Below are 22,216 nucleotides of genomic sequence, written 5' to 3' on the forward strand. Positions count from 1 at the left end.
TTATTATTAGCATAATAGATACGAATCTCACGAGATGACTGGATTTATAATATATATCATTATCGTTAGAAGTACACATGGAGAGCTGATTCCTTTCAGTTCAATTAATGCGTAAATATTGTTTGTTCTATTAAATAGAAGATTTCATGGTACCCCGTGGATTTTACCACATGTGATAAATGAAAGCACATGATTGGTCAAATTATGCGAGCCTCACATAATTGATGTAGAAAGTTCATAATTTGAACCAATAAAAGAGTTCCTTCCACCTACCCCACGGGGTAATGCCCATGAGATAGGATCGAAGTAACCGTATTAAATATTCATTGCAGTAAATGATAACGATTAATATTAATCATCACAAGATAATTCAACTAATCAAAAGCAAAATTCTACAAACAGTTGTATATCCGATGCCTTCAATTAGTGCTCCATACTTTCTCTCTCTCTTCTCTTTTATATTTAGTTTATGTTTGGACAATTTACTTATAACATATTTTTGTAGAAACTAGTTTATTTTTTAAAAATAAATTTATAAAATGCTTAAATTATTTTAAAAATACATATAACTTTGGACAATTATTATAGAAAATTGATTTTATATTTAAAAACTATTGTGTTTTGTTTTCCATTATTACTTTCAATTTTTTAAAAAATAAAAAATATATCTCAATTGTTCTCTAGAAATAATATTTGAACACTTTTTTAGAAATAATTTTCAAAATTTTTTGAAAAAAATCTTGAATAAACACATTTTATTTTTTTTTCTCATTTACAAAACACAAAAATAGTTTCTAAAATACTTTTCAAACGGATCCTTGATTTTTTTTATGTTTTCCGTTTAATCTCAATATTTTAAAAGAAGCACAAATATGGACAGTTGCCCCTCCACATTAACATCACAAAGACCATTCAAAAAATAGAAACAATTTCAGAAACAAAAATAGAGAATGTCAGCTATTCTTTAAACAAGACTTGCTCATAGTCCAACAGTTCCTACCTACTTTAATGGAATATTTTTAATTAAATCTATAAATTAAGCAAAAAAAAAATTCCTATTATTAATATACAATTTATTTTTAGAACAATTTTACCAATCCCACATATTAATTCTCAATTCTCAATCTGTACCTATTTCTATCATGCTGAATCCGCAGCATTCACGCCTCCCAAGTCCCAACACAAAAAAGGTCAAAAACCGTACCCTTCTTTCCTTTTGCTCTCTGCCTTTAACTCATTCGGCCTCGTCGGAGCACGGCAGCGGAGGTGTCTAGGTAAGGGGCGATGGCTATTTTTCCTCTTTTCTTTTTCTCTTTCTTGTGTTGGTGGAGGGGCAGTGGCTAGGGAAGGGGCGATGGTTGGCTTTTGAGGACAGTACCGTGACCGGACTGCTTCGAGCATCCATTGTGTGGTGCAGGTCACCGGGCTGCTTCGAGCATCCATGGTGTGTTGTGTGTTGCAGGTCACCGGCCATGGTGCGGTGCAGGCACCGGGCGCGGGCTCTGCTTTCTGTTTTCTTTTTTCAGTTTTCCATTTTTGTCTATTGTTTCAGTTTTTTGTTTTTTTCGTTCTTTTTGTTTTAGGTAAATCTGTGTATTGTTCCTTCGGTCTTTATTGCTAGCATATGAAAATTTTTTTCTTTTTTGATTAGGAAATCTGATCTGCTCGTGATTTGTTGCTAGCAAAATGGCACCAGGTAATCTAAATATATATATGTATTTTTTTTTTTATCATTTTTTAAAAATCAGATAAATCTGATCATTAGTTACGCCTGGAATTCTTTTGTTAATATTTGGAATATCAATTGCTACATTTCTTGGTATTGATTTTGGAATGTTAGTTTTTAGATATATGTAATGTTGGCGTGAGTCCAGCAATTAGTCAGCTATGAAAACCGTAGATTTAGAAATCCCTTCTCTCAAGGGTCAAACATGATTGTAGGCGTAAATATTGTATAGACAGATATTAGCTTCCTAAAATAGTTTCGTGTATGTCTATATCTTGTAATCTCCTATGTGGAATGAAAAAAAGAAGAAATAATATTCTGACATGGTATCAGAGCAAGATCTTGGGTTCTCTGTTGTTTGATCAAGCAGGAACCAAACCTTGTTCAACCCCATGGCCGACTCCACCGAAATCATTCTGGATAATATAACATCAAAGATGACCGAGGTTTTGTCAAAAGTCCAGACCTCTTCCTCACCCATCACTGACTCCCCGATGGTCCCAATTAGCATCAAGTTGGATGGTTCCAACTATGGTCTGTGGTCCCAGGTTGTTGAGATGTACATCTCAGGAAAAAACAAACTTGGATACATCAATGGTGACCAACCCCAACCACCAGAAAATGACCCCTCCTTTCGTAAGTGGCGCACAGAAAATGCTACGGTGAAAGGCTGGCTGATCAACTCCATAGACCATTCCTTGATCGTGAACTTTATTCGCTACCCAACGGCGAAGCAGGTATGGGACTCTATTGCTACAACCTACTTCGATGGGACTGACACCTCGCAGGTATACGAGCTCAAACGCCGTGTATCTCGAATGAGACAAGCAGGCGGATCTATAGAAAAATACTACAATGCTTTACAAGGTCTGTGGCGAGAGATCGATTTCCGTCGACCGAATCCAATGAAATGCACAGATGACATAAAAAGCTACAACTCCATTGTACAGGAGGAGCGAGTCTACACCTTTCTTGACGGACTAGATGATAGGTTGGATCATGTTCGAAGCGATGTTCTTCGCTTAAAACCTTTCCCTTCAATCGAGCAGGCGTATGCTCATATTCGAAGGGAAGATCTCCGACAATCTGTGATGATATCGGGAGCAGAAACAGTACCTAGTGGTGCTGTTATGGCCATCAAAGGCATGAAATCTAGCCACTCACAAACTTTGCCCAGACTTGGATCCTACTCACGATCTAAGAGTCATTCTAATGGGAATAAATGCACTCACTGTGGAAGCACAATGCATACCCAGGAAACTTGTTTCAAATTACACGGCTACCCAGATTGGTGGCACGAGTTACAGTCCCGAAAGAAACGAGATGCTCCGGCACATGAAGATACACCAGGTCGAGCAGCGGTGGCCACGGCGGAATCTCATTTATCTCTCATTCCCATGGCGACACCTACTGCCTCAACCCCAGATCAAGGTAATTGTAATCTTGGTTTTTGCGGCACTACTACTCGGAATGACGGTGCCTGGATTATCGACTCCGGAGCAACGGATCATATGACATTTGATCCAAATGACTTCTCCAACATGACTAAGCCACGACGAACTCGCATTGCCAATGCCAATGGTGCAACTTACCCAGTCACAGGGGCTGGAACCGTTCCCCTGTCTCCCTCTCTCTCTTTAAGTCACACACTTCTTGTTCCATCTCTTTCCAACAAGTTGATGTCGGTGAGTCAAGTTACTGAAGAACTGAATTGTGTTGTACTGATTTACTCTACTTTTTGTATCCTTCAGGATATTCTCAGCAAGGAGATTATTGGGCGTGGTACTAAGCGGGGAGGACTGTATTACCTTGATGACTTCAGCCCAGGCAGAGCAAACCACACTCACCATCAAGTCAGTAGTCATGAACGACATATTTGGCTATGGCATAGGCGTTTGGGGCACCCATCATTTGGCTATCTCCGGCAGCTGCTTCCATCATTATTCTCTCATGTGAAGACTGCAGATTTTAAATGTGACACATGTATCAAGGCTAAAAGCCAACGAGTCTCTTATCCAGTTAGCTTCAATAAAACAAATATTCCTTTTGCATTGATACACTCCGATGTGTGGGGACCATCCCCGATAACTACTTCCTCTGGTCATCGTTGGTTTGTAATTTTTGTCGATGATTTTACTCGAATGACATGGCTCTATCAGCTAAAAACCAAAGATGAAGTTTTCACAATTTTTCAGACATTTCATGCCATGGTTCAGACTCAATTCTCTTCCAAGATAAAAATTCTTCGGTCAGATAATGGTGGCGAGCTCATAAACCAAAGACTTCAAACCTATTTCCAACAACATGGCCTTCTCCATGAGACCTCATGCTCTCAAACACCACAACAAAATGGTGTCGCTGAGAGGAAAAATCGACACATTTTGGAAACAGCTCGTGCCCTTCTCCTTGGAGCAACGGTGCCGAGTTACCATTGGGGAGATGCAGTTGCTACTGCCGTATACTTAATCAACCGTATGCCATCTAAAATCTTACACTTTAAAACCCCCCTACAAATCCTCTCTACTCATGTATCCCTTCCGTCAGTACTGATGCTCCCACCCAGAATTTTTGGGTGTGTTGCTTTTGTCCACCTCCACAAGAATCAACGTACTAAACTGGACCCATGTGCCATTCGATGCTTATTTTTGGGATATGGTTTACAGAAAAAAGGTTTTCGGTGCTATGATCCAACTACCGCCCGAACCTATATCACCATGGACGTTACATTTCTTGAGTCCGAAAATTTCTATCCTTCTCCCGCATCCAATTCTTCACTTCAGGGGGAAACTCGAGTAGAAGTGTCGAATTGGTTGATGAACCCAGTGTATGACCATGAGCATGGAACTGGAGATAGAGATGTTGAACCACATGAAGAGCCTGGATATGAAGAAGCAGAAGCCGAAAATGAAGAACCAGAAAATACAGAATGTACACAGTCCTCTCACTTCTCAGTACCCAACGACCCTCCTCTCTTTGAGAATATCCCTGAGGTAAATACTCCTACTGCACCTTTACATGATAATATATTGGATTCATCTGCTGGTTATGTGTTGCCTTTTAGACAAAATCGTGGGAAACCACCAAATAAATACAGCCCAAATGAAGAGAAAAGAAAGTCCAAGTACCCAATTACAAATTATGTATCTGCTCAAGGTCTGCCCAAGCTGCTCAAGACTTTTACCCAAACACTATCCTCCTACCATATTCCCAACAGTGCTGAGGAGGCGCTATCTGATCCAAAGTGGGCACAAGCAATGCAAGAAGAACTAGAAGCCTTAAAGAAAAATAACACATGGAAGTTGGTCCCATTACCGAAAGGAAAAAAAATAGTGGGATGCAAATGGGTGTTCTCTATAAAATACAAAGCTGATGGATCCATTGACCGATACAAGGCAAGACTTGTGGCGAAGGGTTTTACCCAAACATATGGCATAGACTACTCAGAGACCTTCTCACCAGTTGCGAAATTAAATACCATTAGAGTCCTACTATCCCTTGCAGCAAATTTGGACTGGCCACTACATCAACTTGACGTGAAGAATGCTTTTCTTCACGGAAAACTTGACGAAGAGGTATACATGGATACTCCGCCAGGATATGCAGGATCAACTGGAACCAAAATTGTTTGTAAACTGGAAAGGGCCTTATATGGACTAAAACAGTCACCGCGAGCATGGTTTGGCCGACTTAGTTCATTTATGAGGAAATGTGGTTATCACCAAAGTAACTCTGACCATACTCTCTTCCTAAAACATCGACAAAGCAAGGTGACAGCACTAATAGTCTATGTGGATGATATGATAATTACAGGGGATGACGTCGATGAGATCTCGAGACTACAAGAACAATTGTCTACAGAATTTGAAATGAAGAACTTGGGAGGGCTTAAGTATTTTTTGGGAATCGAAGTAGCCAGGTCAAATAAAGGTATATTTCTCTCTCAACGGAAATATGTACTAGACTTATTGACAGAAGTGGGATTACTAGAGTGTAAACCCGTGGATACGCCGATGGTACAGAACCATAGGCTTGGGGAGTATTTGGATCAAGTGCCTACCGATAAGGGGAGGTATCAAAAACTAGTGGGAAAGCTCATTTACTTATCCCACACTCGTCCAGACATTGCTTATTCCGTAAGTGTGGTAAGCCAATTTATACACAATCCGAGTGAAGACCATATGACTGTCGTAGTTAGAATTCTCCGCTATCTAAAATCATCACCCGGAAAAGGAATAATGTTCGTCAAGAATGCTCATCTAAATATTGAAGGGTACACAGATGCGGACTGGGCAGGGAATATCTTGGACAGAAAGTCTACTTCAGGCTACTTCACATTTGTGGGAGGAAACTTAGTTACGTGGAGGAGTAAAAAGCAGAAGGTAGTTGCATTGTCCAGCGCTGAAGCTGAGTTTCGAGGCATGGCAAAAGGACTATGTGAGCTTCTTTGGCTCAGAGGTCTCCTAACAGAAGTCGGTTTTCCCCTGGTTCCGCAATGAATCTATTCTGTGATAACAAAGCTGCAATTGACATATCTCAAAATCCAATTCAACATGACCGCACCAAGCACGTGGAGGTAGATCGACATTTCATCAAACAGAACCTGGAAGAGAAGATTATTCAATTTTCCTTCGTTAAATCAGAAGATCAAATAGCGGACATTCTTACCAAAGCAGTTTCCAGTAGAAACTTCAACGACTCACTTGACAAGTTAGGTGTTAGAGACATCTACATACCAACTTGAGGGGGAGTGTTGGCGTGAGTCCAGCAATTAGTCAGCTATGGAAACCGTAGATTTAGAAATCCCTTCTCTCAAGGGTCAAACATGATTGTAGGCGTAAATATTGTATAGACAGATATTAGCTTCCTAAAATAGTTTCGTGTATGTCTATATCTTGTAATCTCCTATGTGGAATGAAAAAAAGAAGAAATAATATTCTGACATGTAAGACCGAGAGATGCAAGAAAACGGACAAGACTATATATACTACACCGGATGAAATATTATTACACTTTGAATTAATATGTAATTTTCATGAAATTTTATAATTTCTTTGTGGTGTTTTTGATTATTTTGTAAGACAAAAGATAACATTGCGATCACTTTTGTTGGGTATGGGTAACTTGACAATAAAACTTGAAAACATCATTGAATCAAAAGTCAAATTACAAATTATTATAATTGTACCTCATAGAGATAATCTAATAAACTTGAAAACACCATTGGGTATGGGTATGTGTAACGTGGTAATTAAAAGAACTTGGAAAAGATTTCAAGTGTGTGAACAAAATTTTGTTATTTATGATTATGATTGTGATTTATTTATTTATTTGAATTATCCGTTGAATATGAATAACTTTTATTTATTTAAAATATTTTTATTTTTATTTAACAATATGAATATTTTTCACTTATATATTGATTTGAATTACAATATAAATAATTTTTACTTATCAGTTTGATTCACAAAAAAATTATATATAAATAATTCAGCATTAAATTTATTGCAAGTAAACTTTAATTATTAAATTCAATATTTTGGTGTATCTTGTAATTTTTAACTTTATACGTATAATATCATTTAGTTATTGAATTGTTATTTAATATATATTTTTTATTTTTAAGGATGAAATTTTTTTTGGATATTTAGATATAGTGTTAATTAAGTTAAGTTTTTCGTATGACAGTGGTATTCTACAACAAGACAATTTCCAAAATTAGGAGGACTCATCTTAGAACCTTTTATGAGAAATGTGGAGTCAAAATTAGTGAATACAAATTTTCGGACAAGCACTTATCTCTAGTCCGAAACCAGGGAGAAAATGGTTCATGCTCATACGTAGCCACCATAGCTTGTATTGAGTTGTTATACCGAAATTTGGATAAGAAACTAAAGATAGATAAGAGATTAACTGAACAGTGGAATGACCGTTATTATTTTGACTTAAATGAGTGTGCGGACTTCCTTTATAAAGAGTGTGATCAACTGAAAGGGGCAGCAAGACTTTCCAAGGATTTGAACAATGGTTGTCGTGTAGAAGACATTTTTGTATACGTTAAAAATCTTGGCTTATTAGCTACCACTATCTGCATGGATTCAAGAGAAATGAATCACATTGCCATCTTTGATGTTGAGGTATATATCTAAGCTTTGTGAAGCTTTATATTGTTAGAAGAAAGTTTAGTAAATTAATAAAAAAAAGAAGCTTTATTCGAGACCTTTAATTTCATTCATTTTTTTTAACAGTCGCCTAGATATCATATCGATGAATACAGAATCATAGAACACAAGGATGTTCTTAAATGTTTGAAAGATTACCCACTCATAGCTTATTTGACTGTCCACGAAAGCTTTACTAATTGAACAAAGGTAAATTTATTTATATAGTAATTTTTTCTAGTTACTTTTCTATTTTACATTTGATTAATCAAAATAAGTTTTCGTAGGTTGTGTATCCCGGAAAGATTCAAATGTAAAATAGAAAAATAACTACAAAAAATTACTATATAAATAAATTTACCTTTGTCCAATTAGTAAAGCTTTCGTGGACAGTCAAATAAGCTATGAGTGGGTAATCTTCCAAACATTTAAGAACATCCTTGTGTTCTATGATTCTGTATTCATCGATATGATATTTAGGCGAATGTTAAAAAATGAATGAAATTAAAGGTCTCGAATAAAGCTTATTTTTTATTAATTTACTAAACTTTTTTCTAACAATATTAAGCTTCACAAAACTTAGATATATACCTCAACGTCAAAAATGGCAATGTGATTCATTTCTCTTGAATCCATGCAGACAGTGGTAGCTAATAAGCCAAGGTTTTTAACGTATACAAAAATGTCTTCTACACGACAACCTTTGCTCAAATCCTTGGAAAGTCTTGCTACCCCTTTCAGTTGATCACACTCTTTATAAAGGAAGTTCGCACACTCATTTAAATCAAAATAATAACGGTCATTCCACTATTAAGTTAATCTCTTATCCATCTTTAGTTTCTTATCCAACTTTCGGTATAACATCTCAATACAAGCTATGGTGGCTAAGTATGAGCATGAACCAATTTTTTCCTGGTTTCGGACTAGAGATAAGTGCTCGTCCGAAAATTTGTATTCACTAATTTTGACTCCACCTTTCTCATAAAAGTTTCTAAGATGAGTTCCCCTAATTTTGGAAATTGTCCTGTTGTAGAATACCACTATCATACGAAAAAACTGAACTTAATTAACACTATATCTAAATATCCAAAATAAATTTCATCCTTAAAAATAAAAAATATATATTAAATAACAATCCAATAACTAAATGATATTATACGTATAAAGTTAAAAATTACAAGATACACCTAAATATTGAATTTAATAATTAAAGTTTACTTGCAATAAATTAAATGCTGAATTATTTATATATAATTCTTTTGGGAATCAAACTGATAAGTAAAAATTATTTATATTGTAACTCAAATCAATATATAAGTGAAAAATATTTTAAATAAATAAAAGTTATCCATATTCAACGGATAATTCAAATAAATAAATAAAATCACAATCATAATAATAAATAACAAAATTCATGTATGAATATATTGTTCACACACTTGAAATCTTTTCCAAGTTCTTTTAATTTCCACGTTATGAGGTACAATTATAATAATTTGACTTTTGATTCAATGATGTTTTCAAGTTTTATTGTCAAGTTACCCATACCCAACAAAAGTGATCGCAATGTTATCTTTTGTCTTACAAAATAATCAAAAACACCGCAAAGAAATTATAGAATTTCATGAAAATTACATATTAATTTAAAATGTAATAATATTTCACCCGATGTAGTATATATAGTCTTGTCCGTTTGCATCAATCTCTTGGTCTTACATATATCTAAGAACTAACGTTCCAAAACCAATACCAAGAAATGTAGCAATTGATACTCCAAATATTCCCACAAGAATTCCAAGCGTAACTAATAATCAGATTTATCTGATTTCTTAAAAAATGATAAAAAAAAATTACGTATATATATTTAGATTACCTGGGTGCTATTGCATTCATGGCACATCCTTACTACCACAATATTGAATTTATTAATGTCCTTAGTTTCTTGCTATTGCATTCGATTTGCATCAAATCCAGTGTTTTTTTTAACTCTCTTCAATGTTTACAGATTTTTCTTTCTTTGCTTATGTTGAAGCAATCTTCTACTTAGATGAATGGGAATTGATATTTTATCTTCTTTCCAGTGCCCGCTTCGGAACATAAGTTATTGCCCTCCAACAGAAGTTGATCGTTCACTTGGGAAAAAACTAGTAAGTGAAATGATTTCTCAATGAACTGCCTTTTGGGAAATGGAAGTTAACTCTAAGTTGTGGGAAATCATGAATCATCTTCCAGGCTTCTTTTAACAGTTTTCTGCAATATTCCCTTTATCATGTCTGAGTTTACAATTTTGGCTTGGATTTTCTTATGAGAATGAAGTAAATATTTAGAATTCTTATTTATCAACTGAAAGTTCTGGTTATGAGTTATTTGTATCACACCATTACTTTTTAGATGATAGGGTACTTTTGGAAAGAAAATTTAGGAATTGAAAAATTATTTAAGACATTCTGTAAAGGAAAATTGTAGATTTAATGAGGGACAGAGGTGTTAGAATTCAATATTTAATTAAAGAACAGATGTTGTGAGAATTCCTGTGAGTAGTTGCATTATTTTCTGTTTTTATTGAGGTGAACTCAGATCTATGTAAAAGATTTCACTCATCCATTTTTCTTGTTTATTCTGGATCCTAATTATTTCCCGATTTCGAAAGGACAATTCTAACTGAATTCTCTGTTATATGTATGTGTAGTATATTTATATGTGTATGTATGTATGCATGTACATTGCATTTATGTAGATGGTTAACTGGGTGATCTAATCTTGCTTCATTACCTTGATGCAGGTTATCGATGAGAATGTCACTGTTCATGATTCTGCTGGACAAGTGATTGTATCACAGATTATTCCTTTAGTTGGTTCCTCGAGAGACACTAGGCAATTCTATGCCAGTGCTTATGTGGGCGAATCCTCCAGCATTCCCGTTTATTGGCTCACATTTACAGCAACTGTTCAGCCTTTGGGTTTTAGCACTTATGTGATATCAAGTGGAAAATTGGCAGGTCTTTAGCAGAATTTTTATATTTTTATCAGTTACTAAATGATGTTTGCTTAATCCAGGGTGTAATTGCAATTTATTCCGTTGGCTACATTGTTACATATGCAGCTCCAGCCTCCGTAGAACAAATTTCATACCCTGTTGATGGGAGTCAAACTAGCGATGTTCAAGTGGGTTCGGGAGACGTGAAGCTTGTATACTCGGGAAATGATGGGAAGCTTATGCGATATATTAATAGCAGGAGCTCGGTATGCCATATAGGAATGACCACATCGGCTTGTCCTTTCACATCTCTCTGTCTTTTAAATTATGTTTGGTCAAATGCATGCTGCTATATTAGTCGTCCTGGTTGATGTAACCTTGTCTGAATGTGAGTCTGCTGGTCTTCCTTTTTTCAATCTTTTGTTGTACATTTAAATGTTCTTGAGTTATACTTTATAATATAGGTGAACATATCTCTTGAACAATCATACAGTTATTATACTGGAGACGATGGGAGTGAAGATTCTCAGGTAATATTAGCAATATGTTCCTTATTTTTCTTTCCTAAAGTGATACTTGTTGAGATTGATGGAAAATTTCATTTACCTATAAAAGGCCTCAGGAGCACATATCTTTCGCCCAAATGGCACATTTCCAATACAACCTGAAGGAAAGGTACATATATTCTCTTCAAAGTCAATCATTCTGCCTCGGAAAAATAAGGGTGCGCTCGGTCGGTTATTTTTTACCGATCGGTCGCCCAACATTTTGCCAACCTACTGTTTTTGCATACGAGGTGCTGCGCTCGGTCGGTATTTTCTTACCGATCGGGCGCACTTTTGTACCAAATTTTATCCAAAAAAGAATAATAGATCATAAGACTCGCCTCGTCGATCGATCGCGCGCGCGTGTTTGTTGCATCGACTAGCGTCTTGCCCCTTACAAAACATCGGTGCCCTAAGGGTCCAATCCCATAATCCAAAGTTGGATTATATAAGGTGAGCAACAAATTGAAGTTGTTCCAATGTGGGACAACCAATTCCCCATTTCCCTCCAATTTATTTCACCAAATTTTGAATTTTTGCATCAATTGGGACAAGTCTTTTGGACAAATATTCCAAGCCCATTTCATGTCATTTTATTCCACCAATTCATTCAATAATTTTCCAACAATTTATACGTTCTTGCGCTAAGTTTGTCTTAGTTGAAAAGTCATACACTCCTGTCATTATATTGCTAGGGATGGGATGATAGCAGCTGATAATCTTAAAAGTTGTGTGTTGTGTTTGCAAATTTCAGTGACAGGGATTGTGATTGCGTTAATAGTGCTCAACATTGGCGGCAATCGTCTCTATGATACAACGACTTCTGGACGAGATATATTAGCACTGAAAATATCTCGAACTTCAGCGAACGAAAATACGCAACAACTTTATTTTGAGAGAGTGGGGAAATTTTGACATAAAATCTAAAACCTGATGTTTTACGTTATCAGATATCAAAGTTATGTTTTTCTGCGTCATAACTATCATATGTATAGACTGAGTTTCCAAAGAACACGTCTGAAGGCCTAAGGATGCAACCCATCACAGAAAAAGTCCAAAAAAAACGCAACTTTTTGGAATACAAAAGGCGCGCCCGAGCGGTAATATTTTACCGCTCAGGCGGCCAGTCCTCTGCCCTGCAAAAAGAGTCCCTGCAAAAAGAGTGTCGCGCTCGAGCGGTAATATTTTACTGCTCGGGCGCACCCTCTTCTATCCCGTTGGTGAGGGCTGTATTTTATGCTACTGGTGGATATATTAACTGCAATCCTTTATATTCTGATATGAATGGGTTTCATTTATCAAGGCACGAGCCATAAATATCCTATCGAGAGAACCTCGTTACAATATTTTCACAATGGGTCCAAAAATAATGGGTTTATTTTATATTAGATTTTTGCTATACATCTGGGAACACGATATATAAAGCCTTGCTTTGTGTGTTTGATGGCTATTGTGGTGGTTCATCATCAAGTAAGGCTTTAAACATATTTATTATGATGTTTCAACTCACATTAAGAACCGTGTTTTCTTTCAAGCAGTGGATGATACTGCGCAAAAAAAAAAGATGCGCCAAATGACACAAAGCGTCGCTGTAAACAACTTGGAAAGGGAAACCAAGAAATTCAGTCAGATGCTGATGAAACACATAAAACAGAAGATGAGCATGGCTATCTTCTATCTGTGGTAAAGAGTAGAAGGTGTTTGGAGACAACTATGTCAGATGATGCTGAAAATATTGCTCAGGTACTTGTAAAACTAGGCGAAAAAGCTGATGACAGTCGTAACTGTGGCAGCAAAGCAACTGAAAAGGTCGATCCTGAAATAAGCGGCAAATCTGAAAGGTAATAAGGCCATAAGTTGCCCACAAGGGCATAGGCGAGTTGGTAAGGCCTGAGATGACGTGGGAAGAAATTTCTCAGCGTTGCGGTTCGATCCTCGTGTGGAGCATATTTCCTGCTGAAATATTGTGGGAGTATGCTTTGGGAATTGGGTCATGTGCTCCCTCCTTCAGGTCCCTGCCGCTCGTGCACAGCCCTCGATTTACCCTCCGCATGAGCCAATGGGCCTCTGATTCATGTAAAATGGGATTCCCTTCGGGGTCAACCCTTTTTGGAATAAGGCCATAAGTTATGTCAGAAACCAAACGTATTACATTATTCAGTACTCTATGCCTGAAATTGAAAGGAGTGTTAGCACAACACACAAACTAGATCCTTTGAGGACATGCTGATTATGTAAGTTTAGGTCCTTAACTTATGCAGAGAAGCAATGATGGGATTAGATGATAAAGGATGGGTCAAGATTGAAAAGAGTGAAGGACCCAAGAAAGTACAAACTCCTGAGAAAATTGTTGATAACTATGAGAAGTGCTTAGCTGATGATAAGGTCGATGGAAGTAAAGGAGAAGCCACAATCATCAACCGATGTCTTCCTATGAACAATGAGAAAGACTGTAGCCAATTGCTTGATTTTCACAAGTGTGCTATTTACCTACTCTATGCACTTTCTTGTTTTCTGAACTTCTTATACATTCATCTGACTGGCTATCTGTCTTATTATTGCTGCCTCTCTGGGCCTCGAGATCTGTACAAAACCAAAAAGGAAGAGAAGAAAGAATGACATCTTTTGTGTTCGCTGACTTGCGAGTACCGCCATGCTGAGCAAACAATTCAAGGTCTTTTGCCAACTGTTCTGCTTTTCAAGAAGAATGGTGTTAACCCGTTACTGAAATAAATTAGTGAAGCCAATGATCCTATTTGATCAACTTACGAAGTTAACATAGACGTGTCAACTGAGGGATTCTCAGATGTAAAATGGAATTCATATGTATCAATTCTTATCATTCTTCTAATCCTTTGATAACTAAGTTGGGAAAACCTTTAGCGTCTGAACCAAAATTTCCACTCATTTTCTGGGAAAAAATTTAAACTCTTGACATTAACAGGAACATAAATTCAGTGTTTTGATGACATAAAAATACAGAACTCTCTTTGTGAATCCTCCATTGGTTTAAGCTACTTTTGACAAGAGATTGAACAATTGGCCAACTGTGACGAGTATCCTTCAGCATAATCATTGAACCATCATAAATAATTTTCAACAAATATTTATTCCCCAGTGTTTTGGTCTTTTGGAGATCAATTACAGTCAGGGAAAAAGTGAAAACCAGTAATAAGGATCCTGATACGGTCCTATCACTCCAGGGAATTCTTCAAAACCCATAAAGCATAACATAAATCCAGATGTCAAGAATTATTCCAGTTAATCCCAGCATTGAATAAAGCCTACTTACAAGACACTTAAAAGAAACAGATATACACTGCAGTACATAAAATTTACGAACCCTTATTATAAAATATGGAGTTTCATAATAATTTTGAAGAAAATTTTGAAATTGCAAATATTAATTATTTCGAATATTGGATGACATACTATTAAAAAAAACTTGTACTGATTATATAAAAAGTATAAAATAATATGATGACAGAAATAATTTAAAAAAAACTGTATGATGTTAGATTCCTGAAAATTAAAGGTCCTAAACTAATTTTTAGACGAAAGTCTTATATAATTTTTTTTATTGAATATAAAAATATACATATAAGGCTTTTTTATTAAATTAATATAAAATCAATAAAAAAATAATAAAAATATTGCATTTTAAAAAACTTTATCAATCTAATATAATTCGAAACAGACATTCAAATATATAACAAGTGGATTTTAAAAATATTCTAGAATCCTGAAGACCAAAGTCAAAAAACCAAATCAATTAAAAATAAATATCAACTGCACACATAAAAAAGCAAAAAATAAAAAATAAAAAATCACATTCAATAAAAAATATCACTATAGTTGAACATGATTGTGCCACGAGTTAATTTCACAACACATGAAAAATTATCACTTTTAATGTAAATGCATTACTTGTCAGCAAGGTTCTAAAAAACGCAAAACGCGTCGAAACGTGAATGTTAAGTTTCAAGTTTTTCAAGTTTAAACGAGATAACTACGAGTTTAAACACAAAAAAAAAAAAACGATTTCAACTTTTATTAAAATTTTAATTACATTAATTCAAATAATAAATAAAATGATAAAACTACCATAAATTTAATATTAAACGAATAAATTTTAAGTTCTTAAAAACATAAAAGTATTAAAATTATATTAATAATAGTTTCCTGCATATTTAAAAAAATAATATAATAAAAATAAGCTCATTATCAATTAATAATATGTTCTAAAAAACGCAAACCGCATTGAAGCGTGAAAGTAAGCAAGCGTATGTGATATTAATACGAGCTTAAACGTAAAATTTTAAATATCTAACCCAAATTAATGGAGTAAATAATGCCTAAATGTAATAAATTTAACTAAAATGCATTGATTTTTGCTAAATTCTAATTCAATTTATTATATCATTTATTTTATATCAATTGTCATCAAATACAAACTCAATTAAACTAGACTACTTTAAAATATTAGTATTAATATTCTTTAATATTTACGGCATATACTCATCATTGATACACTAACTATCCAAAATTATACATTTTTTACATTGCTAGCATTACTTACTAATAAATTTGATCATTCATGTTTTTTATTCATGTTATTAATCAATTTTGATATTTTAAAAAGTTGCACTGAAGCGTATTTAATGACATTTAATATGATCAACATGTATTTGACCGTTTTTCCGAAATGATTTTTTTTTTACCATTTTTAGCCGAAATGAAGCATTTTGAAGAAGTTTAAAGCTTAAACGAGATTAAACAAGGTTTAATCAAGTTTTTTAAAACACTGCTTGTCAGTACATATAGATTAGTCAATCTACAAGAACATTTTACAATAGACTTATCTCAATTTTAAATAACTCATTTGATACGGCAGCGAGTAATGAATTATTATTATTATTTGCACGGAATAATCAAAATGTAAGCGTAACTGTCATTGTACTAGGTTCTATTTAATTATATCAATTACTCAAGTATTTCTCGGACACGAACTATTGGTAAAATATCATATTGATACACAAACTATTGAAAATAACTTAATTGGTACATGATCCAATTAAAAGGTCAATTTTACCCTTAATAGAAATTAATATTATATTTGTTAATTTTAAAAGAGTAAAATGTATTTTGATACACGAACTAATGGTAAAATGTCATATTGGTACACGAACAATTAAAAATAGCTTAATTGTTATATGATCCAATTAAAATTTTAATTTTACTCTTAATAAGAATTAATATTATATCGATTAATTTTAAAATATCGTATTTATTTAAAAATTAATTATATATATAATGTTAAACAATTGTTAAGTCAAATTATACAACAAATATTATAATATATTGATATGATAAAAATATATATCACCGAAGTCTGTTGATCTTGTGTTTAAATGATTGAAACAAGCATAATTACCATTTTAGTTTTTCAAAATTTAGTATAAAATTTTTCAACATTAAAGGCTAGATCATGAAAAAACAAATATCACAGAAAAAAATCTCAGTCATTATCTCAATTTACGTAATTCTAATAATCCAAAATTTTTTTACTCGATTTAATAATTTTGTAATTTTATATTTTTTTTACTCGCACTTAAATTAAATATAAATAAATAAATATTTATTTAATTATATTTTATCGTTATTAAATATATTTTAGTCTTGCATATGATTTATTTATTGAGTTTGTGATTTTATTATTATATAATTTATATCAATTTTTTAAATGGATAATTATTTACATAGATAGCAAAAAATACCATTTTATTTTATATTATTAATATTTTTAAAATATAAATAATTTATTAATGAGTAAAATTAGGGCTGAAAAAAAATACCGAAATGCCGAAAATACTGTCATACTGTCATTAATTTTTTTATTTCGGTATACAGAATTAATTTTTTTTTAATTTTTCATGGTATACCGAAATTTTTTTCGGTATAAGGTAATTTGTCGGTATACCGAATTTTTTTAATATCCGATACGGTATTCGGTATAGAAATTCTCCATACTGAATTTTCGGAATGATACCGGTATAAAATTTTTCATATCGATATGGTACGGTACGGTATACGATATCGTATTTTTATACGGTATACCGTATCGTACCCAGCCCTAAGTAAAATATAAATATATTATAAAAATATTAAGATACTTATTTTTTTATTATTTTTAAATTAATATAAATTTTAATTTACAATTAATAAAAATTAATTTAAAAAATAAAATGTACACTTAGTTGAATTTATTATTAAAAATAATTAAACTTAAAATCAATTACTAAATAATAAATTAAACTTTTTAGTTAAATTATGTACCAATTAAATCATTCTCTTATAGTTCGTGTACCAAATTGACATTTTACATATAGTTCGTGTATCAAAATAAATTTTACTCAATTAATTTTTAAATAAATATGATATTTTAAAATTAATAAATATAATATTAATTCCTTTTAAGAGTAAAATTGACTTTTAAATTGGATCATGTATCAATTAAGCTATTTTCAATAGTTCGTGTATCAATATGATATTTTACCAATAGTTCGTATACCAAAATACATTTTACTCCTTTTTTTAGTATTACATTACTTTAGTAATATCTTGGAATCATTTTATAACATAACGAATTGGTTGCTCTGAAAATTATCAAACCGTTATAAAAAAAATTATCAAACCTTTAAAATTTGTTATCATCTTTCAAAGTACTGACTTTAATATGAAGATTTCCCACCTCCAAATAATGAAAAATATGCATATTAATCGCTCTATTAAGTGAGGAAATCCACATTCCACGCGTTACACCTAAAGGTGCATTATAGAATCAGGACCTTGCGAAATAAGGCAACAAAGATTTTCGGGCAATGTGCCTTAACAAATACAACTGTAAGAATGATTTGGAGAACCTTTGCATTAAAGATTTATTTGCCCTTATTAGGATAGTCGATCACTAGGACACAAAATGGAGTAATAAGTCAATTGATAAAAGGTATTCGGGTAATGTGTCTTAAGCCAGACAATGCTCAATCCAGAAAGTAGCAATGCCCTTAATTGGGTAGTCAATCACCAACGAATATATTTTAGTAATGCCTGAATTGAATTGAATTCAATCCCATATTGAAGAATTGCCCTTTTAACAGGATAGTGAATCACAGGATCCTTTTAAGAGCATATAAACCCTTGAGGGGAACACGAAACGAAATAGAGTTTATTGGAAGAATCCATGGCCTCGGGATCAAACAGTACACAAGAAAATGACATCACCTCGTGTGGTCAGCCATCCCTTGAAAGGAGTGATGACAGAAGTAAAACACCGAGGCATCCCCGATGGACCCGACAAGAGACGATGGTACTTGCGCAAGGGAAGAAGATTGCGGAGGAAAGAGGGAGAAAGGGGCGTAGGTTTGGGCTGGAGCAGGCTGAACCAAAATGGGATTTTGTTTCTTCATACTGCATACAACATGAAGTGAAGCGAGGGGCGGTTCAATGTCGAAAGAGGTGGAGTAATCTTGCCAGTGATTTCAAGAAGATAAAAACATGGGAGGCTCGGGTACAAAATGTAGGCAAATCCTACTGGACCATGCCAAGTGATTTGAGGAGGGAGGGAAAACTTCCGGGTTTTTTCGACCAAGAAGTATATGATGTATTGGATGGTAGAGGGTTTCCAAATGTGGCGTATCAACTTGCACTTGTGACAAGAAGTGCAGGTGAAATCAATGGTGCGGAGGCAGAAGAAGAGAACGAGGAGACGGAAACGGAGGTGAGCGATGGTACTCCTGCTGCAGCAGAGAATGGATTGCATCAAGATTTTGAACTTGGGAGGAGCACAGAAAAGGAAAACATTCCTGAGGATGATAAAGAAGACAAAATTCCTTCTCCAGTGCCTATTTCAGGTACCATAGACGATGTTCAACCTTACATCATGTAAATGTTACCTAAATTGTATAATCTAACAAATTAATTCAAAAATGATGGCCGTGTGATTTGTTATGCTAACACTACTTGTACTGTTGGCAGAGATGAGGTATCAACCATATTACCAGACATACATAAACCCAGGTTAGCACCATATATATTGTTTATGACGACTTTCAACCATGAAAAGGTAAGGGACTTTAGCATTTCTCAAGCATATTTTGACAGAGCATAAAGCATCTTCACTAAAAACTAGTACAAAATTTCAAAATGTCATTTCACTATTACTTTCTGCCCCAGTTTGGTAGTCAGGGACAAGACCTGTACATTCCTAATGATTTTGCTGTTAAGGTACAGAAAACAAGAGACACCCAGACCCACAATTTTGGCAAGAATCAACGTTTCACGAGGGCGCCAAGAGAAGAAGACACACATCAGGCGCTTGCCAAAACTTTGATGTGGAAAACCAACTGATCAAAGCTCTCCAAAAAAATATCAGTCTGCTGAATGCACAGCTAGAAAAGCAAAAGATTATCAGTCAAATGGACAGAGAGCAGCAAAAGGACTGTAACAACATTTTAGTGGCAGCTCTGACCAAGCTTACTGATGCTCTTGAAAAAATTGGAGACAAGTTGCAACTTCAAGAAACCAAAAATACCTAAACCACTTTGCTTGATATCTTAGAATGTTCAAAACTTGCATCTTAGCTTATTTAGATACCAACGGTTAATATCTGTTTGGTCAAATATGTGTGCTCATCTAATTTCTGGATGTGGCATTTGATACGAGACTATGACGCGGCTTACTATGCTAAAAGATGCAAAATCTAGACTCAGTATAATCGTTATTAGCTTATTGCAAATAACTCAACTCTAAGAATTTTGACTCATAACTAATAGAGTATCCACCAAAGTTATGCAGTGTCTGAGATAAAAACATTAGAGTTCTAACACACACAAGAAACTCCAAGCACACCAATTGGAGAACTCACATCTACAATATGCATTAAATGATATAACAAAAAAGGTCGATAGTTCGAAAAACAGGTCAACGATTTTTAAAAACTTTTCTGCGATTCCTATATACCAAGCCTCTTGAGAAGAAAACAAGGCATGATTATACATACCTAACCTCTCTTTATGCACCACTACACAGGAACAGCCTCCACAAGCCTCGCAAAGTAAAATTGTGTTGTAATCAAACCTCTTTTTCTAATTTTCCACCCAACCTTTTGCAAAGCCTGCTCTACATCAGCCTCGGAATGGAGGTACGCTCTTGTTGCCTTGGAAGGCCCAGGGAACAATTCCCCAACTCTTTTTAAAAGACTATAATAAAATGTCTTTGGTGCAAAGCTCAGAATCAACCGATCCTTGGCCAAGGAAGCAAGGTGGGCAATCATTGCATCGGCCTTGCTCTGCGGGTAGTGTATCAAAACATCTAGGCAGATAACTGTATCATACTTACCATCCACACTCTCTAAATCCTTTACTTGAAAAGTCGGTAATGCAAGTCCTGGGGATAACTCGTCCTTGCCTCGTAGAAGCTCTGCTCGTGCCTGCATTAAAGCCAAGTGAGCCAACTTTCTTTAGAAACGGAAACATTTCCGGACGAAAACATGGTGAATACAGCTACTTTAAGTCTTTAACAGCCAGTAAGTCATTTCACGATATAGAAATCAATTCTTTGATCAAAGCTCGTTTGCTCGTTATCATAGCAGATGGGACTTTACTTACTTCTAATTCAAAGATAATCAAGCATTAATTTTTCTTTTGTATCACAGATGCCAGGATTAACATAAAACAACCAAAGATATTTCAAGAAACAATCAATTTAGTCCAAATAACACAGAAAGATCACAAATAGTCTTACCAATTTCTCCGCCTCAGCAACCATGGAAGCTGAAATATCACTCGCTGAAACAATGGCTCCCTCCTTGGCCAACGGAATAGACATCGAACCCGTTCCACATCCAGCGTCGCAAACCGTAACCCCATTCAACGGCCCCTCATCCAGCAGCATCTTCATCGTATTCTCTACAGTTTTCGAATGCCCGAGCCTGATATCGAGCTGCACCTTGTTAACATCATCGGTTTCTCCGTAAATTCTCCTCCAACGCTGGAACCCATCATTATTGAAGTACTCCCTCACCACCTCCTTGTCCCCACCACCCACCTCCTCCGCCTGCATTTGCCGCCGCCTCTCCGGATCGGCAAGGGAGAGAACGGCGGCGAGAGCGGCGACTGAGCCACCGCCTATAACGGCTATGGTGGTGCCGTCCAAGGTTTCGGCAACAGCAGACAAGTCAGCCGCAGTAGAAAGCGGCGGGACCGCGGCGGCGATAAAGAGGGGCTTGCGTGAGAGGTAGTTGGGCGGCGGTTTGAGCAGCGGGTAGTGGAGCGGGGCAAAGAAAACAGAGGAAGCCATTGATTTCGTTCAGTGGTGCTGGCGGGAGAGTGGGAGCTGAAAAGAGTGAAGGATACGATAATGTAATCTCATTTGAGGATAGAGTTTGCTACTTTGTCCAGATCCACACTCCGCCCCGACTCCAACTGTATATTAAAAAATAAAAAATAATTATAATGTCAGAAAATTAAAAAATAATTATAATGTCTGAAAATTTAACATCAAGCTGATGATCCATCTATTTCTAAAGTCATGATTTTCCCTCCCTCTGGATATATATTTTCGTTACAAGTTTTAGCAGTTAATTATAATTTCGAGAAAAAATTATATTGCTCGTAACAACCTCTTTTATAATATGTACATAAAAAGATTTATTATCAATTTTAATCATTTTGCTAAAACAAAATATATCGTTGTTTAAAAAGAAAAAAAAAAAAAGAAGATAATTCCAAAAGTGATGCTAAATTTTAAAATA

At 34.8% G+C, this 22,216-nt stretch overlaps 2 protein-coding genes and 1 long non-coding RNA gene across 4 annotated transcripts; 2 read left to right on the plus strand and 1 right to left on the minus strand.

The window, feature by feature from the left end:
* The first annotated feature begins 1,154 nt into the window (after positions 1-1,154).
* LOC140881855 (trihelix transcription factor ASR3-like) lies at positions 1,155-19,487 on the plus strand. Of its 2 annotated transcripts, XM_073287483.1 has the most exons (9): positions 1,155-1,274; positions 1,652-1,696; positions 9,966-10,031; positions 10,667-10,883; positions 10,988-11,249; positions 11,326-11,391; positions 11,477-11,536; positions 18,564-19,316; positions 19,441-19,487. In XM_073287483.1, exons 8-9 carry the CDS (start codon positions 18,647-18,649, stop codon positions 19,485-19,487), a joined length of 717 nt encoding a protein of 238 aa, XP_073143584.1. In that variant the 5' UTR covers positions 1,155-1,274; positions 1,652-1,696; positions 9,966-10,031; positions 10,667-10,883; positions 10,988-11,249; positions 11,326-11,391; positions 11,477-11,536; positions 18,564-18,646. The 2 variants fall into 2 exon arrangements, 1 of the variants encoding a protein (XP_073143584.1); XR_012150070.1 differs by lacking the exons at positions 11,326-11,391; positions 11,477-11,536; positions 18,564-19,316; positions 19,441-19,487 and having other exon boundaries at positions 10,988-11,319.
* On the plus strand, positions 2,802-3,783 carry LOC140885338 (uncharacterized). The gene is made up of 2 exons (XR_012150877.1): positions 2,802-3,157; positions 3,478-3,783. It is a non-coding gene; the product is annotated as an uncharacterized lncRNA (long non-coding RNA).
* On the minus strand, positions 19,470-21,838 carry LOC140881854 (magnesium protoporphyrin IX methyltransferase, chloroplastic). The gene is made up of 3 exons (XM_073287482.1): positions 21,208-21,838; positions 20,465-20,893; positions 19,470-19,853 (listed from the first exon to the last, which is right to left on the minus strand). The coding sequence occupies exons 1-2, from the start codon at positions 21,760-21,762 to the stop codon at positions 20,486-20,488; spliced, it is 963 nt and encodes a 320-aa protein (XP_073143583.1). The 5' UTR covers positions 21,763-21,838; the 3' UTR covers positions 19,470-19,853; positions 20,465-20,485.
* Positions 21,839-22,216: the final 378 nt, after the last annotated feature.

This window comes from Henckelia pumila, chromosome 2 (genome assembly GCF_033568475.1).
Source record: "Henckelia pumila isolate YLH828 chromosome 2, ASM3356847v2, whole genome shotgun sequence".
Lineage (NCBI taxonomy): Eukaryota > Viridiplantae > Streptophyta > Magnoliopsida > Lamiales > Gesneriaceae > Henckelia > Henckelia pumila.

What these genes read in the sequence shown, in the direction of transcription:
- LOC140881855 (XM_073287483.1), top strand. Translation starts at nt 18,647, where the DNA reads ATGGCCTCGGGATCAAACAGTACACAAGAAAATGACATCACCTCGTGT. An exon ending in TTCTCCAGTGCCTATTTCAG is followed by an intron (nt 19,317 to 19,440) that starts GTACCATAGACG and finishes TACTGTTGGCAG; the next exon opens with AGATGAGGTATCAACCATAT.
- LOC140881854 (XM_073287482.1), bottom strand. Translation starts at nt 21,762, where the DNA reads ATGGCTTCCTCTGTTTTCTTTGCCCCGCTCCACTACCCGCTGCTCAAA. An exon ending in TTGCTGAGGCGGAGAAATTG is followed by an intron (nt 20,894 to 21,207) that starts GTAAGACTATTT and finishes GCTTTAATGCAG; the next exon opens with GCACGAGCAGAGCTTCTACG.